The sequence below is a fragment of the Staurois parvus genome, unplaced genomic scaffold (assembly GCF_062004578.1).
Source record: "Staurois parvus isolate SC_StPar_1 unplaced genomic scaffold, SC_StPar_1.0 ptg000030l, whole genome shotgun sequence".
NCBI classification, from domain to species: Eukaryota; Metazoa; Chordata; class Amphibia; order Anura; family Ranidae; genus Staurois; species Staurois parvus.
In genome coordinates, this window is record NW_028317826.1 from 5,771,076 (window position 1) to 5,787,604 (window position 16,529).

Below are 16,529 nucleotides of genomic sequence, written 5' to 3' on the forward strand. Positions count from 1 at the left end.
TACAGCCAAGATTGGGGTGCTCTAGGACTGCACCCTCAGATTGATGCACATTGCCTTATTAGAACTACTCCAGCAGCCCTGTCAGACATTGGATACAGCAGGACAGAGCCGAAGAAAGCACTTCTTCAATTATGATCTGCCACATGACACATCTGAGGGCAAGCTTCCCTCATTCTGCCATTAGGCAACAAAATTTTCTTGGGGTTATTTTGCATCAAATGCAAACTATGCTTAACAGAGTGTTTTATAGATTATGGTATGGAATTGGGTCCACACCTGGTATTATGTGAAAGTTAGCAATGCTTAAAATTAGTTGATTGATTGAGTTGCTGTTCTTGCTTTAAATTATTTACCTTTCTCTATATAACTTCACTTGTGGGACCAAAAATATAAATCCCAGCCTTTTGTTTCAGTGAGTGAACTGCCCTGACAACCAGGATCCTGCAGACAAGCCAGTAAAAGTATTGGTGCCCTGCCCTTGGAGTCTGGCTCCATCCCAGCACTCACAGTCTTTCTTAGCCTACTAGACAAGCTGTTTCTTTTTATGTGAAAATTACAGAACCTAAACAAACCATCAGTGATGACGTCCAAGCTGCATTTTTTTCATACCAACATGTTACACTTGTGCCCACACCAAGTACTTAAAGATAAAAAGGTATGCCTGCATAAAGTATAAAGAGAGCTTGCCGTTCAACACCAGTTTTTGCTGTAATATTCTACTATGCAATCCATGGTAATCAACCAAGGTCATCCTCTGGTTCAACAGATCCCTCAACAGGAACCCCAAAACTTACTCAACACTCCCACCCCCAACAAACGTGAACACAACATTGACATTCAAGCACAAGGAGATCAATACAAGATCAAGAGGTTATAGGCATTATTCAAAACACAGACTAAAATTAATTCATGCCCATGTGAACACACATGCGGCTATTTTAAAGCAGAACTAAAGACAAAATTTTTATTTCATTTTGGATAGAGTAAGGAAGGGGAGGGGGGAGTTGCCATCTTTTTCCCATTGGGGAGATTTCCTTTTACTTCCTGCCCCATAGCCAAAAACAGTAAGTGAGAGAAAATCCCTCTAAAGTGAGGAAATAATGGATTGTCACCAGAACTAGTGTCTTCATTGGAAGATCTCACCTCTATTCTTGTTCTGGTGAAGATCCAAAATGTAGGATTTTCTTTTACTTTTAATCTTGGCAATAATGGTAAAACAGCTCAAATAGAGAGGGTTGACCTCCCTAAACCTGGAAGGGGTTCTAATCCCTCTCCACTTTATCCAAAACTTAGTTATCCAACACTTGCCTTTAGTTGTACTTTACCAAGGCATTGTATGTATGTGAGGCAGCATCTCTAGATTGTGGCATGGATTCTCTCTATAATATGCCACCTGTCCCAGACAATGATGGGCCTGTGCCATATAGTTCCAAGTGCCCAAAATCCACTGTTAGTGATTTTAAGAGTCCTGTTGGGCACATATAGCACAAAGTAAGGGAGGGGGAAGAGGGCTTAGAAAGACCTGGTGTATGTTGCCATTTGTACAAAATTTTAATAAGATGTGGCAAAGTACTTCAATGTTGTATATCTCCATGAATGATGCTTAAACAAAGAGCAGCATTTATGAAGTTGGTCCACTCCTCGAAATTAGTTTTGGGAGAGATTAAAACAGTTTCTAGCGGTGTAAAGATTAGATTACAACAGAGAGAGTAACTGTGTATGGACAACATACAGTATTTAGGCTATATATATTGGAAGAAATTAGATTTGTGATGGAAAATAAATGGTGGGACATAAATACTCCATCCAAAAATTGGATGTCCATTCACAAGCTCTATAGCACCAACATGTAAAACATCTGATTTGCTAGCTCTTGGTTATTAACATTGTTCCATATTGGGGTAAAATGGATATCCTTTATTGTCTAGAAGAGCCTTGGGGGCTTCTAAATTTACCAATATTAGGGAAGGCATCACTTTCCAAAAACTTTGTTCAATATTCCAGTTCACTTGTTATAAAGTCTATCCTAATGTATTGTGTTCAATGGTGGTTCGCGGTTATAAACTTTGTTGGGCACATACAGAATCAAGTAATGTTATGGGAGGAGAGGGAGCTTGGAAAGACCTGGTGTATTGTTCCGTTTGTATCATATCTTAATATAATTTAGTAACGCACGTCATGTTGGTACATGTTCTCTTTTCCAAATGAAGAGCATTATTTACAGGGTTATTTTGGGAGAGATCCGCCTTTCAGTTTTCTAAAAGGTGTTAGATCTGTTTTACCTACAGTATATATATATATATATATATATATATATATATATATATATATATATATATATCTGTTCTCACCTCTCTGCTACATGAGAAAAAAGGAAGACACAATTACACTGGAAGGTGACAGTAAAAGATTAGGAAGCAAGCAAGTGATAATCCTATTGCTTACTATGGCAAGCCTGCACAAACAAGTTGACAGGCGTGTTACTGTAAGTGATATGGATTCATTTTTTTCTGGGGCATAAAGATTTTAGTGTTTACATAGTAAGTGATCATTGGTGACGTCTAAACTGCATTTTTTCCACACAAATACATTACATAGTAAAGAGCACTTGTAGCCACACCAAATACTTTAACCTCTTGCCGACCGCGCATAGCCGAATGACGGCTTCACCGCGGCCGGCCAGTTCTGAGTGGACGTCATATGACGTCCTCCCAGAACGCGCTCTCCTGCGCGCCCCAGGGGGCGCGCACCCGGCGATCTCCATGATCGCTGTGTCCTACGGACACAGCTGATCACGTGATGTGGTGAAAGGCCGATCCCACCGGCCTTTTACCACGTGATCAGCGGTGTCCAATGACACGCTGATCACAGGGAAATGCAAGTGCCGGTTCTCGGCTGCACTTTCCTCACGCTGTCAGATCGTGAGGAAAGTACTGCCGAGAACCGGCAGTTGTCAGAGCGGGGATCGGCACCGATCATCAGGGCACTGATCATCGATGCCCTGATGATCGGTGCCCTGATGGTCGGTGCCCAGCTGTGACACCCGCAAGTTCCGCCCAGCAGTGCGCCCACTAGCCCCGCCCACCCGTTCCCAGCAGTGCCCCCACCTGTGCACAGCAGTGCACCCACCTGTGCCACTCTGCAGTGCCACCTACCTGTGCCCAGAAGTGCCACCTACATGTGCCCAGCAGTGCCACCCACCTGTGCCCACCAGTGCCACCCACCTGTGCCCACCAGTGCCACCCACCAGTGCCACCCACCAGTGCCACCCACCAGTGCCACCCACCAGTGCCACCCACCAGTGCCACCCACCAGTGCTGCCAGTCAGTGCCCAGGGGTTGTGCCAGTCAGTGCTGCCAGTCAGTGCCCAGAAGTGATGCCAGTCAGTGCCGTCTATCAGTACCCATCATCAGTGTCACCTATCAGTGCCGCCTATCAGTGCTGCATATCAGTGCCGCCTATCCGTGCCACCTCATTAGTACTGCCTATCAGTGCCCTTTAGTGCTGCCTATCAGTGCCCATCAGTGCCGCCTATCAGTGCCCATCAGTGCCGCCTCATCAACGCAAATCAGTGAAGGAGAAAAAAATACCTGTTTGAAAAATTTTATAAAAGATACAAATAAACTTTTTTTTTTTTTCAAATTTTTTGCACTTTTTTTAATTTATAGCGCAAAAAGTAAAGCGCCCAGTGGCGATTAAATACCACCAAAAGAAAGCTCTATTTGTGAGAAAAAAATGATCAAAATTTCATATGGGTACAATGTTGCATGACCGCGCAATTGTCAAAGTGCGGCAGCGCTGAAAGCTGAAAATTGGCCTGGTAAGGAAGGGGGTATAAGTGCCTGGTAGGCATGTGGTTAAAAATAAAAGTATGCATGCATAAAGTATCAGGATAGCTGACAATTCTTAGTATCTGATCTATCATCATTCAGATTGTTATGTCCCAGTATATATTTCGGGTAGTGACAAGGAAGATTAAATAAAAAGGTGTTTTTATAAGTAGTGACGCTGTTGCAGTAATGGGTCAGCTTGAGACATCTCCAGAGAAATTGGATTAAAACCTCACCATCGTAACTGGGAAGAAGACAATTAAACTAGAAGTAATGAGTATAGGATTTACAACCAGGTAGCTTCATCAATTGGTCCTGAATCAGCTTCCAGTTTACATTTACTGGTGATGGGCATTTGTCAAGGTGTCTATACAACAAAGCTACATAGATCGTCAAAATGGAGACTTTAATACTGTATCTTTTATAGCTTTTTCAAGGACCAATAGATTAGATTGCAGCAGAGGGAGTTGCATTTGAACAGAAAATCTAAGCGATAAGGATTGGGTGAACTTGGATTTTTGGACTGATAATTTCTCATTTAATTGGTATTCTCCATTCTAAAACAGAAAAATCTTTCACAGCTTTAGAAGTAAACTAAACAAGACAGCAAGGACACCATCACCTCTGCAGCAGCTTCTTAACATAGTCCTCCAAGTAGAAGGACATGAAGTGGACAACACTGGTACACCGTTAGCAGTGTACCAGGCTAGGCAATGTGAATGTGATAGGGGTTAAATGCAGTAACAGTCACTAGGATCTCTCCCTGATCTGTACTCAGTGTCCCCAAGGCTTGGATGTCTCCTTCACACTCCAGCAGGCAGACTCCTCTGCATTCCCAGAGAAAATCTCAGTGGCTCCCCAGGAACTTGTGTAAAAATAGAATGCCCGGCTGAGACCTCAATGAACAGGCTGGATCCTTAGCAGGATGGCCATGAAGGCATTAGTCCTGGCTGGGAACCTCTCCTCCAGGGAAAAGAATGTTGCTTTCTGGGGTTCCAGACTATTTATACACTCCCCAACCATCATCTGAGCACACTTCCCTGGGGATTGGCTGAAGCTACATAAATGTTCAGGCTGCTCATTTGACTCTCCCAAACCACTATATTATGGAAATCTCCAGAAAGCAGGGGGAAGCAGTCAAACCTGCAGCACCCAGAGCAGCCCAAAGCAAATCACACACTCTTGCTTTGCTGATGACAGGAGAACCAATAACTAAATCTGCCTAACCAAAAACCCAGTGCCTTATTGGAGGGTGCTACAGTAAGATATTTTCTGTTAACATACGAGGCTGATCTATCTAGGTCTTTTGCACCTGAACTTTTTAGTTATTACTTACAGGTGAAACTCGAAAAATTAGAATATCGTTCAGAAATTCATTTATTTCAGTAATGCGACTGAAAAGGTGAAACGAATATATGAGATAGACTCATTACACGCAAAGCAAGCTAGTTCAAGCCGTGATTTGTCATAATTGTGATGATTATGGCTTACAGCTCATGAAAACCCCAAATCCACAATCTCAGAAAAGTAGAATATTACATGCAATCAATAAAACAAGGATTGTACATAGAACAATATCGGACCTCTGAAAAGTATAAGCATGCATATGTACTCAGTACTTGGTTTGGGCTCCTTTTGCAGCAATTACTGCCTCAATGCGGCGTGGCATGGAAGCTTTCAGCAGCCAGGGTCTCACTCCTGCAATCAAGCCATCACCTGAGGCTGATTGCAGGAGGTGTATTTAAGCAGGACCAGGCCTGCAATCAGTGCCTTGGTGTTGTTCCCCATGAGCCCCTGTACCTGCATCCTGTCTGCTTCCTGCCTGATATTCCTGCCTGATCCTGACTGCACCGACCCCGGCTATTCCTGACCTTTCTCCTGCCTGCTCCTTTGTACCTTGTCTACCTGATGGTTACTGACCCAGCTTGCCTGACTACGCTTGTGTTCCCGCACATATTGAGACTAGTTTAAGGTTTGGTTTTGCACTGTATGTTCTGTGTATTGTGTAACCTTAAATAAATTATATTACTTTTACACCATACTTGAAGCCTGTGTTTCCCTGTGTCAGTCCACACATCTCTGGTCATACCTGGATCCCTGACAGGTGTTATGGAAGTCCAGGATGCTTCAATAGCGGCCTTCAGCTCTTCTGCATTGTTCGGTCTCATGTCTCATCTTTCTCTTGGCAATGCCCCATAGATTCTCTATGGAGTTCAGGTCAGGCAAGTTTGCTGGCCAATCAAGCACAGTAATCCCATGGTCATTGAACCAGGTTTTGGTGCTTTTGGCAGTGTGGGCAGGTGCCAAGTCTTGCTGGAAAATGAAGTCAGCATCCCCATAAAGCTCGTCTGTTGAAGGAAGCATGAAGTGCTCCAAAATCTCCTTGTAGACGGCTGCGTTGACCCTGGACTTAATGAAGCACAGTGGACCAACACCAGCAGATGACATTGTTTTCCAAATCAACACAGACTGTGGAAACCTCACACTGGACTTCAAGCATCTTGCAGTGTGTGCCTTTCCATTCTTCTTCCATACTCTGGGTCCTTGGTTTCCAAATGAGATGCAAAAGTTGCTCTCATCAGAAAAGAGGACTTTGGACCACTGAGCAACAGACCAGGTCTGTTTTTCTTTAGCCCAGGTAAGACGCTTCTGACGTTGTTTGCTGTTCAGGAGTGGCTTGACAAGAGGAATACGACATTTGAAGCCCATGTCCAGGATCCGTCTGTGTGTGGTGGCTCTTGATGCACTGACTCCAGCCTCAGTCCACTCCTTGTGAAAGTCCCCAACACTTTTGAATGGCCTTTTCCTGACAATCCTCTCCAGGCTGCGGTCATCCCTGCTGCTTGTGCACCTTTTTCTTCCACACTTTTCCCTTCCACATAACTTTCTATTAATGTGCTTTGATACAGCACTTTGGGAACATCCAACTTCTTTTGCAATTACCTTTTGAGGCTTTCCCTCCTTATGGAGGGTGTCAATGATGGTTTTCTGCACAACTGTCAGGTCAGCAGTCTTTCCCATGATTGTGATTCCTACTGAACCAGACTGAGAGACCATTTAAAGGCTCAGGAACCCTTTGCAGGTGTTATGGCTTAATTAGCTGATTAGAGTGGGACACTTTGAGCCGAGAATATGGCACCTTTTCACAATATTCTAATTTTCTGAGATTGTGGATTTGGGGTTTTCATGGGCTGTAAGCCATAATCATCACAATTATGACAAATCACAGCTTGAACTATCTTGCTTTGCATGTAATGAGTCTATCTCCTCTATCACCTTTTAAGTTGCATTACTGAAATAAATGAACTTTTGCATGATATTCTAATTATTCGAGTTTCACCTGTATTTTTAGTTTATTTGTAGTTATTTAATTATTGGAGCCAAAATAGGCAAAGTAGATTAAACAGGGATTATAACCGCACAAAAAATACAGAACACACTAAAAATTTTAATCCACAAAAAAAAAAAAAAAAAGTGTCTGTATGGGCTGTCCATAGGAAGCACACATCACAAACATGTGATTTATTTTGCCTTGACATGCACTTTAAACTGTAGTATATGGGTAGGATAGGTTTTATTCTCCCTTATCTCCTTTTTACAATATTTGCAGAATGGCTATTTCTACAGCACGCGTAGCCTAACGTAAATATAAAATATTGGGTTAAATGTAAAGTTTATTGTGCTGTATTTGCCTAGCCTCTAGTAACTGTTCAAAGCATAATGCCCTGTACACACGATGAGAATATCGGACGAACAATCGTCTGCTAGTCTCACAGCAAAAGTGAAAAGGTTACTAAAGATATGAAAATTCTCCTATGAAAGAAAAGAATTTAGAAAATGATGTCATGTATTGCATTGTATTTGTATTGTATTTTCAGACGACTACTGTACTGATTAAATGAAAATCGTACGATCTGGTATTGTACGAGAAAACTTTTTGCGCTTGTCCCTCCGGATATTGTCGTATGAATTGTCGTGTTCGGCTCTCGAAAGCTGTGTACTAACGATCCGATTATCGGATCCTCATACGAAAATTTTCGTACGATTTTCTTATAATTTGTACGGGGCATAAGTGTCAACTCCTGGTCAATAAATGTGTTATGGCAATGTCTTATACTTAGAAAACATTAGGCAACACCTGAAATTAATAAGCAATGGCAGTCAAAGTGTATGTAAACCCTAACAATGGACTTCTCTTATTTGCTCACCACTTTAAAGAATCAGTAAGCTGCAATATATATATCTTTTTTTTGTTGGGGGGGGTGGTATATACACTTTAAAATCTGTGATTAGGGTTTATTCCAGTCCTGGCTACTAAAGTGTTCTACCACTAGCCTACAGAGGCGCATAGATTTCTGCAGCAGTTGGTGGTCACAGGACTGTAGCCACCACTGTGACTTTTCATGAGCTGCAAAAAAAAAAAAAAAAAAAAAAAAAACGTGTTTGCTAGAGCCATACTAAAGTTAAGTCTAAAATCCCCTACACAGGATCAGAAAATCGTATAGAAAAATGCCGCTTTCAAAGTGATCATACGATAATCTGATTGTTAGTACACAGCAATCGCCCAAAATTACTCGAAGGGACAAGCACCAAAACTTTTTGTCGTACGATACCAGATCGTATGATTTTCAGTTAACTAGTATATTTTTCATCTGAAAATACATTACTTCCGAATTTTTATTCCATCATACGAGAAGCTTTGTAACCTTAGTAACCTCTTCACTTTCGATATGAGACTAGCATTAAAAAAACCCTAAAAGCAAAAACAGATGATCACTCGTCCCATATGGGGCTTAAGGCAACAAGCCAACCATCATAGTTTGACAACAGAGTATGATCCCTCTTCATTGTCTTATAGGTAGGAGAAGTAGATGAACTTTATTCTAAGGTGTTATGTGGATTGCATCCAGGATACTCACAAACAGCCGATTATAAGAGTACAATACAGCAGATTATACAAAGCACAACACTCTTCAGTTCTGGCACCCACAATATCGGTTTACATCACAATCCTCTCCACTCTTCCAAGACAAACATTCTGCACCTTTTTCATTTAAAACATGACTTATCACAGCATAATTCTGGAGGTACAACCCAACTCAGCCTTTCTCAACTTTTTAACCCTAGTAGAACCTTTGAAATCATTTTAGGGTCTTAGGGCACCCATGCTGAAAATGGTTATATCTCCAGTTCATGGTACAAGCTGGGGGTGGAGCTGGGAAGCAGAAAGTGCAGGTTCTCCCCTAGAGGAGAGCTGGAGTCAGCAGGGAGTTTCTACTGAATGCTTAGACTGGGGAGGGCAGAGATGAGGAGTGGTGCGAGGGCCACATGAAATTGTCTGGCAGGCTGGATTTTCACCGTGGGCCTTGTGTTTGACACATGTAGAATGTTTCAAATGAAGTAATGACTGAAGAATGTGCAATACCTAAAGTATTTACTGCATTACATTGGTGATCATTGTAAGTGAGAGAGAAATTTGCCAGTGGTCAGGGAACCCCTAGCAACCACTGGTTCTACAAAACTCTGGTTGAGAAAGTATGCTCCAACTGCAGACTGCAAGATAAAGAAGAATTTAAACTTTATGCAGATCCAAAAAGGAAAACTACTTTGCTCATTTGCTCCAACATTACCCTCCTGCCCTTCAGCCCACCCCCCCCCTACACTTTTAACAATAGAGTCCAACTTTAATGTAATGGAACCACATGACATTTAAAAAAAACTAATGTGTTGTATACACATACTACTGTCCTTCCAGCGCATTTATAAGATATGTCTCGATGTGCCCACAATAGCTATATGCATGGATCTGTTTAAGTTAGCATAGCCCAACAGCTTTTCAAAAAGATTGTGCTCTTTAAAAAATGATGTTGCTACAGCTCCTACCAACTCCTTACACATCTGTCACGTCCTTACCATAATAGCAGAGAACATGATGAGAACCTATAAGCAAGTGGAAGTGGTAACCAATACAATTCTCCCCCAGAGGAGGGCTGGAGTCAGCTGGGAGTGTATGCTGAATGCTTAGAGTGGGGAGGGCAGAGATGAGGGGGTGTGAGGAGTGGTGCGAGGGCCACATGAAATGGTCTGGCAGGCTGGATATATATTTGTACACCAACACATCCTTTTATAAAAAAAAAAAGACACATTTCTCTACCCAGTAAGCCTAAAAGCCATGGCTCTTGAGCACTCTGCTTTCTTTGCTCATAAAGCAAGTCAAAGCACCACTCCTTTTATCACAAATCATATTAGATGATGTTTATCTGGAATATTTTAGCCATAAATATACTAGTGAAGGCAGCATGGGTGCTACAGACTCTTTATTGGAATCTGAAGATTACTAGACATGAGCTATTGGAAGAAACTTGGGCTCTACAGACTCTACATTGGACTCTGGAGACTACTAGACATGAGACAGTGGAGGCAGCATGGGCTCTACAGACTCTATATTGGGTTCTACAGACTACTAGACATGAGCTATTGGAGACAGCATGGACTCTACAATCATTACATTGAACTCTACAGACAAGGACTTGTGGAGGCAGCATGGACATTACGGACTCTGCATTGGGTTGTACAGGCTACTAGACATGAGATAGTGGAGGCAGCATGGGCTAAAAAAACACTACATTGGACTTCACAGACTACTAGACATAAGCTAGTGGAGGCAGCATGGTCTCTACAATCTCTGCAGACTAGTAGACATAAGCTAGTGGAGGCGGCATGGGCTCTACAGACTCTACACTGGGTTCTACAGACTACTAGACATAAGCTAGTGGAGGCAGCATGGGCTCTACAACCACTACATTGAACTCTACAGACTACTAGACATAAGCTAGTGGAGGCAGCATTGGCTCTACAACCACTACATTGAACTCTACAGACTACTAGACATAAGCTAGTGGAGGCAGCATGGGCTCTACAACCACTACATTGAACTCTACAGACTACTAGACATAAGCTAGTGGAGGCAGCATGGGCTCTACAACCACTACATTGAACTCTACAGACTACTAGACATAAGCTAGTGGAGGCAACAATAGCTTTACAAACACTACACTGGACTCTACAGGACTACTTGACAAGAGCTTGGGTGTCCTCTGACCAAAATTCTATCTGAATATCAAAATTGTGCAAAAAAAATGTGTATTTGGAAGTTCAGATAGAAATGAGTTTGAAGGTTGCCCAAGCTCATCTCTATAGACTACCAGGCAAAAGCTTTCAGAGGGGTCTAGGCACAGCCCAACGAGAGCCTCTTGCAAAAACTACATGCTAAATCATGCTTTAAAAACTGGACTAGCAAGTAGATGGTAAAGGGATATCGACAGTATATTTGTCCCTCTAACTCATTGGCCCGAGGGTAGTATCACCTCCTGTATACAGATCATAAATATATACTGTACATCAAAAAATACATCCCAAATACTACACACTGGTACAACAGCAATCAGTGTCAGGCAATATGCATGTAATAGCATAGATGTCCAGTTTCCTGTAATATCTTGCTGCTGTAGCTGGGTGCTTATAGAGTTATTCCACACAAAACTAATATTTCTGTTTATAGTGGATGCAGGGAGAGTAAAACCATCTGTCAGTTCTTTATTCTTGGATGCTGTATTGGTGTCCCATTATGAGGGTATTGGTTTAATCTCTGTGCTGGGCTCCTAGGTCTACACACCTACTGTGCCATTTATGAAGGTATTGGCGAAATCGCTGTGCTGGGCTCCTAGGTCTACACACCTACTGTGCCATTTATGAAGGTATTGGCGAAATCGCTGTGCTGGGCTCCTAGGTCTACACACCTACTGTGCCATTTATGAAGGTATTGGCGAAATCGCTGTGCTGGGCTCCTAGGTCTACACAATTACTGTGCCATTTATGAAGGTATTGGCGAAATCGCTGTGCTGGGCTACTAGGTCTACACACCTACTGTGCCATTTATGAAGGTATTGGTGAAATCTCTGTGCTAGGTTCCTAGGTCTACACACCTACTGTGCCCATCATGAGGATATTGGTGAAATCTCTGTGCTCGGTTCCTAGGTCTACACACCTACTGTGCCCATCATGATGGTATTGGTGAAATCTCTGTGCTCGGTTCCTAGGTCTACACACCTACTGTGCCCATCACGAGGATATTGGTAAAATCTCTGTGCTCGGTTCCTAGGTCTACACACCTACTGTGCCCATCACGAGGATATTGGTAAAATCTCTGTGCTCGGTTCCTAGGTCTACACACCTACTGTGCCCATCACGAGGATATTGGTAAAATCTCTGTGCTCGGTTCCTAGGTCTACACACCTACTGTGCCCATCACGAGGATATTGGTAAAATCTCTGTGCTCGGTTCCTAGGTCTACACACCTACTGTGCCTATCACGAGGATATTGGTAAAATCTCTCTGCTCGGTTCCTAGGTCTGCATACCTGCTGTGCCCATGACGGTATTAGTGAAATCTCTGTGCTGGGTTCCTAGGTCTACATACCTACTTTGCCAGATATGAGGGTAGTGGTGAAATCTTTGTGCAAGGGTTCTTGGTCTACATGCCTGTTGTGCCCATTATAAGGGGTTTTACTCTCCATGACACTCTGATCATTTGGCTAATTGTGCCTGGAAGTAGTGAGTGCTTCAACACTATGCCCAACAGACATTGTTAGGTCGTTTTAGACCAGATTGGATTGATTTATGTTACTATTTTAACAGGTACCCCCTGTCCACTATTTTTAGAAGCTTGTTTATTTGGGCTCTATCAGAACTTTGTGTTCTACTGCCTCCATTGGCCATCTATAGCACAGTGAATCACAAAAGTTCTAGTGACTCAGCCCCCCACCTTTGCCAGGTGTGTTAATTGCCATTGTTTACCTGCATTTTGACTATGCAAAGCTGCAGCCGTGCCCGCCGACCCCCCTTCCACTGACAGATAGTACAGGAAGAAGTTTCCCCATACCATCTGCCAGATTTGAAAACAGCAGAGCTGTGTAGGGCTCCGCCCACACGGCTGCGTCATTCATTCACAGACTTCCATGAATGAATGAACTGCAAGTCCCGAAAGCCTTAGCAGCTGTCTACTTGTAGTTTTCAATGACCTACCATGGTGCTGTGGTAGTTAATTGAAGCTTCCTGTCAGAATATCTGCTGACCATACATCCCGTATGACAAGCAGATATTCTGACAGGTCTGCAGGAGACCTGGGGGGCATCAGTGCAGGGGCGGACTGACCATTCGAGCACTCAGGCACTGCCCGAGGGCCCAGGGTCAGTAGGGGGCCCCATGAAATGCCCCTGGTACCTTTTATAGGCTTTTTTTGAGTGTGGGCACAGGGGCCCCATGATCCCCTATTGCCCGGGGGCCCCGTGAGTTGTCAGTCCGCCCCTGCATCAGTGATCTACTGATCACTGGTGAAATGCTTTCCAGACTCCTTTGGACACAAAATAAATAAATGCACATTTTTTTTACCTGCAAAAAAAATGTGTATTTATTATTTTTGTCCAAAAGGTGAATTTTAAATAAGACACATGCAATGCTTTAGCGCAACGCTAGAGCTGGCCATACACTATATATTCAGATTGTACAATCTCTGTGCAATCTCCATATGATCTACCAAAACTATGTAATATGGAGACATAAACAATTAATTCAATTTGTATTCAGTCTGGCAGGCACTTCACTACATAGTTGATGGTAGATCCTGGGGTAATTGTATATTTAGATTGTATTGTGTAACTAAATCAATAAAAAAACTGCAAGCAGGCAGCTAATTATTGCAGAAGAGACATGCAAGTCTTTTGTGAAATATCACCTTCCGCTTGCAGCCTTCTATTGAATGCATTCCTGGCACACTCTGGCTATGCGACTGACCCCCATGTGGGCATGTGTAGGGTGACATAATTCCACCACTGGCCAATCAAGAGGCCAAAAACCAGAAGTAACTGGAAAGAAGATGACAGTGGCTAGTAAGGGATGTAAGTGCCGCATCACTGGAAGGTGGAGGTATTTCTGGGGTTTCATTCCATACCTTACGTACCGTACCTAAAGAACCTTTATTGTGGTGATGTGACTGTTCAAAGCTCATTAAAAATCAACCAAAAATAACTGTCACTTTATAAAAAAAAAATAGTATCCTTATCTTGGTATGTTAGCTTTGTGAATCAAGCCTGTGTCCGTCAAGTTTGAAACGAAAAGACGTTTTCTTCCAAACCTTGCATCCTCAGAACCCTGAACCTGCAGTTTTCCTGATAGGAACATCTTCATTTTCATACGGCAAAGTACAAACAACAATCAGCCATCATTTATCTATCTGAATGTTCTAAGCTGCTAAAACTGTATATTTTGCTTGCAGCACATTGTTGCTCTTTGCATTGCTTGATTATCTAAGCAGTATGACTCGGATTCTGCTTGTACTTACTATTTCCAGGCAGATGAAGGCTCCAGTGTAGGTCCTAAGGACTTCTATGCCGGTGGGCAAGGTGTAAGAGGCAGCGGGGTAGGAGACGGCGGCAGGGCTCGGCACTGGAGGGACCCCTGGGTCAGCCATGCTTGCTTTGTTTGTCTGACAATCTGACTGTCAAGCAGCACGGCTTTCCCAAGCCTACTAGCAGGTAGTTGTACCTGAGTGTGTCATGTGACCATCTGGCAGGTAGAGCCGCAGCCCAGCCCTGCCCTGTGAGCCTTTGTGCTGCACTGGGATTCCTGTAAGGGGAGAGGAAGGCAGGGCGGCACAGCTGACACAATACAAAGGAAAGTCTGAGAACTCATGTGAAAAGAGCCGGGGTGGAGGAAGGCATTGGGGAGTAGTTCTCAAAACAGATCTCAACTCTATCTGGATGCCGCTTGGGGCTCATGGACGCAGGACTTAAAAAAAACACCTTTTTTACAGGCATTTGCAAAAGCACCTCTATGTTAGCCTACATGTCCATGCACACATGTATTGGAAGAGAAACGTTCACATGCTTCTGAAAAAAAAAAAAAAATCACAAGCATGTTCGGGGGGAAGCTTTTGAGCAAAAAAAACATGAAATATGCATAAACACTAGGTGCATTTGTGCATTAATTGTGGGGCAGCACAGTGGCTAAATGGTTAGCACTTCCACCTGGCAGCAACAGGGTCGCTGGCTCGAATCCCAACCACGGCACCACCTGCCTGGAGTTTGCATGTTCTCCCTGTGCCCGTGTGGGTTTCCTCGGGGCACTCCGGCTTCCTCCCATCCTCCAAAGACATGCTGGTAGGTTAACTGGATCCTGTCTAAATTGGCCATAGTGTGTGAATGTCAGGTAGGGACTTTGGATTGTACATCCCTTGAGGGTTAGGGACTGATGTGAATGTACAATATATATGTAAAGTGCTGCATAAATTGATGGCACTATATGAGTAACTGTCAGGGGTGGACTTACAACTCATGGGGCCCCGGGGCAATAGGGGATCATGGGGCCCCTGTGTCCTTGCCCAAACTCAAAGCCTGTGAAAAAGGTACCAGGGGCATCTCATGGGGCCCCCTACTGACCACGGGCCCTTGGGCAGTGCCCGAGTTTCCAAATGGTCAGTCCACCCCTGGTACCTGTAATAATAATAAATAATTAATAATAGAATGGAAAAACATCAAACAAGCATAAACTTGTGTGAAGAACTCAGCACTAGGCATGTTTTTTTTTCTGGCAGAAGTAAAAGGCATTCAGGGGAGAAAATCAAACACCCAGTGTGCATGAGCCCTTAGTTTGCTAAAGCCCTGTGTATGATAAAAAACGCCTGTTTTTTCATAATATAACAATTTCACCCTTTTTTTGCTACTCCACCCTGACACATACAAAGTATGTCCTTCTACCTATTTTCAGAAATACTGGTTAAAAAACATGCTGGAGATGGCACCTGTTATGTAGGGTAACACTGAACTCACTGTATACTCTGATATACACCGATCAGCCATAATCTTAAGATGACTGACAGGTGAAGAAGGAAATAACATTGATTAGCTTGTTACAATGACATCTGAAAGTGGGTGGGATATAATAGGCAGCAAGTAAACATGTTGTCCCTGAAGTTGATTTTTTGAAAGCAGAAAAAAACAGGCATTGCAATTTGTGTAAGGGGCAGTGTAGCTGCAGACCAAGCAGGGTGCCCATGTTGGCCACAGCCACAAGTTCCTACAATGGACATGTGAGCATCAGAACTGGATCACAGAGCAATGGAAGGTGATCTGGTCTGATTAATCATGTTTTCTTTTACATCATGTGGATGGCTGGGTGTGTGTGCGTCACTTACCTGGAGATGAGATGGCACCAGGATGTAGTATGGGATGAAAGCAAGCCAGCAGAGGCAGTATGATGTTTAACCTCCTCGGCAGTATGATTCTTTCCGATTTTTTTGTCCTGAAAGCGGTACCAATTTTTTGCATGGAAATATGTAGTTTTTTATTGTAGGCTGTAATTTTTAGGACTAACTCACTGAAATCTGTACGAACAAGAGTCTAGTAAACATCTCGGGTAGGATAAAATTTGAAACATGAAATCATAAATTATAATTGAATAAATAATCATAAAAAATAATAATATAATAATACATTTAATTCAATAATATAATCAAACCAAAAACACTGAAATTTGAAATACAGAGGTAAATTCGCACATCGCTGAGCAAAGTCGCAAAATCGTTTTCAGTGTCTGATGACGAATTTCCCCACGAATCATTATCACTCAATTCTGCAAGTGGTTC

General features: G+C 42.9%; 1 protein-coding gene across 1 annotated transcript in view; it reads right to left on the reverse strand.

The window, feature by feature from the left end:
* Window positions 1-14,462, reverse strand: part of MAL2 (mal, T cell differentiation protein 2) — a 72,986-nt gene extending 58,524 nt beyond the window's left edge. Inside the window, exon 1 of the mRNA XM_089659064.1 lies at window positions 14,229-14,462. Within this exon, the coding sequence (XP_089515190.1) occupies window positions 14,229-14,357 (129 nt within the window). The 5' untranslated portion in view covers window positions 14,358-14,462. The remainder of the gene's footprint in view (window positions 1-14,228) is intronic.
* Between the last annotated feature and the right edge of the window lie 2,067 nt (window positions 14,463-16,529).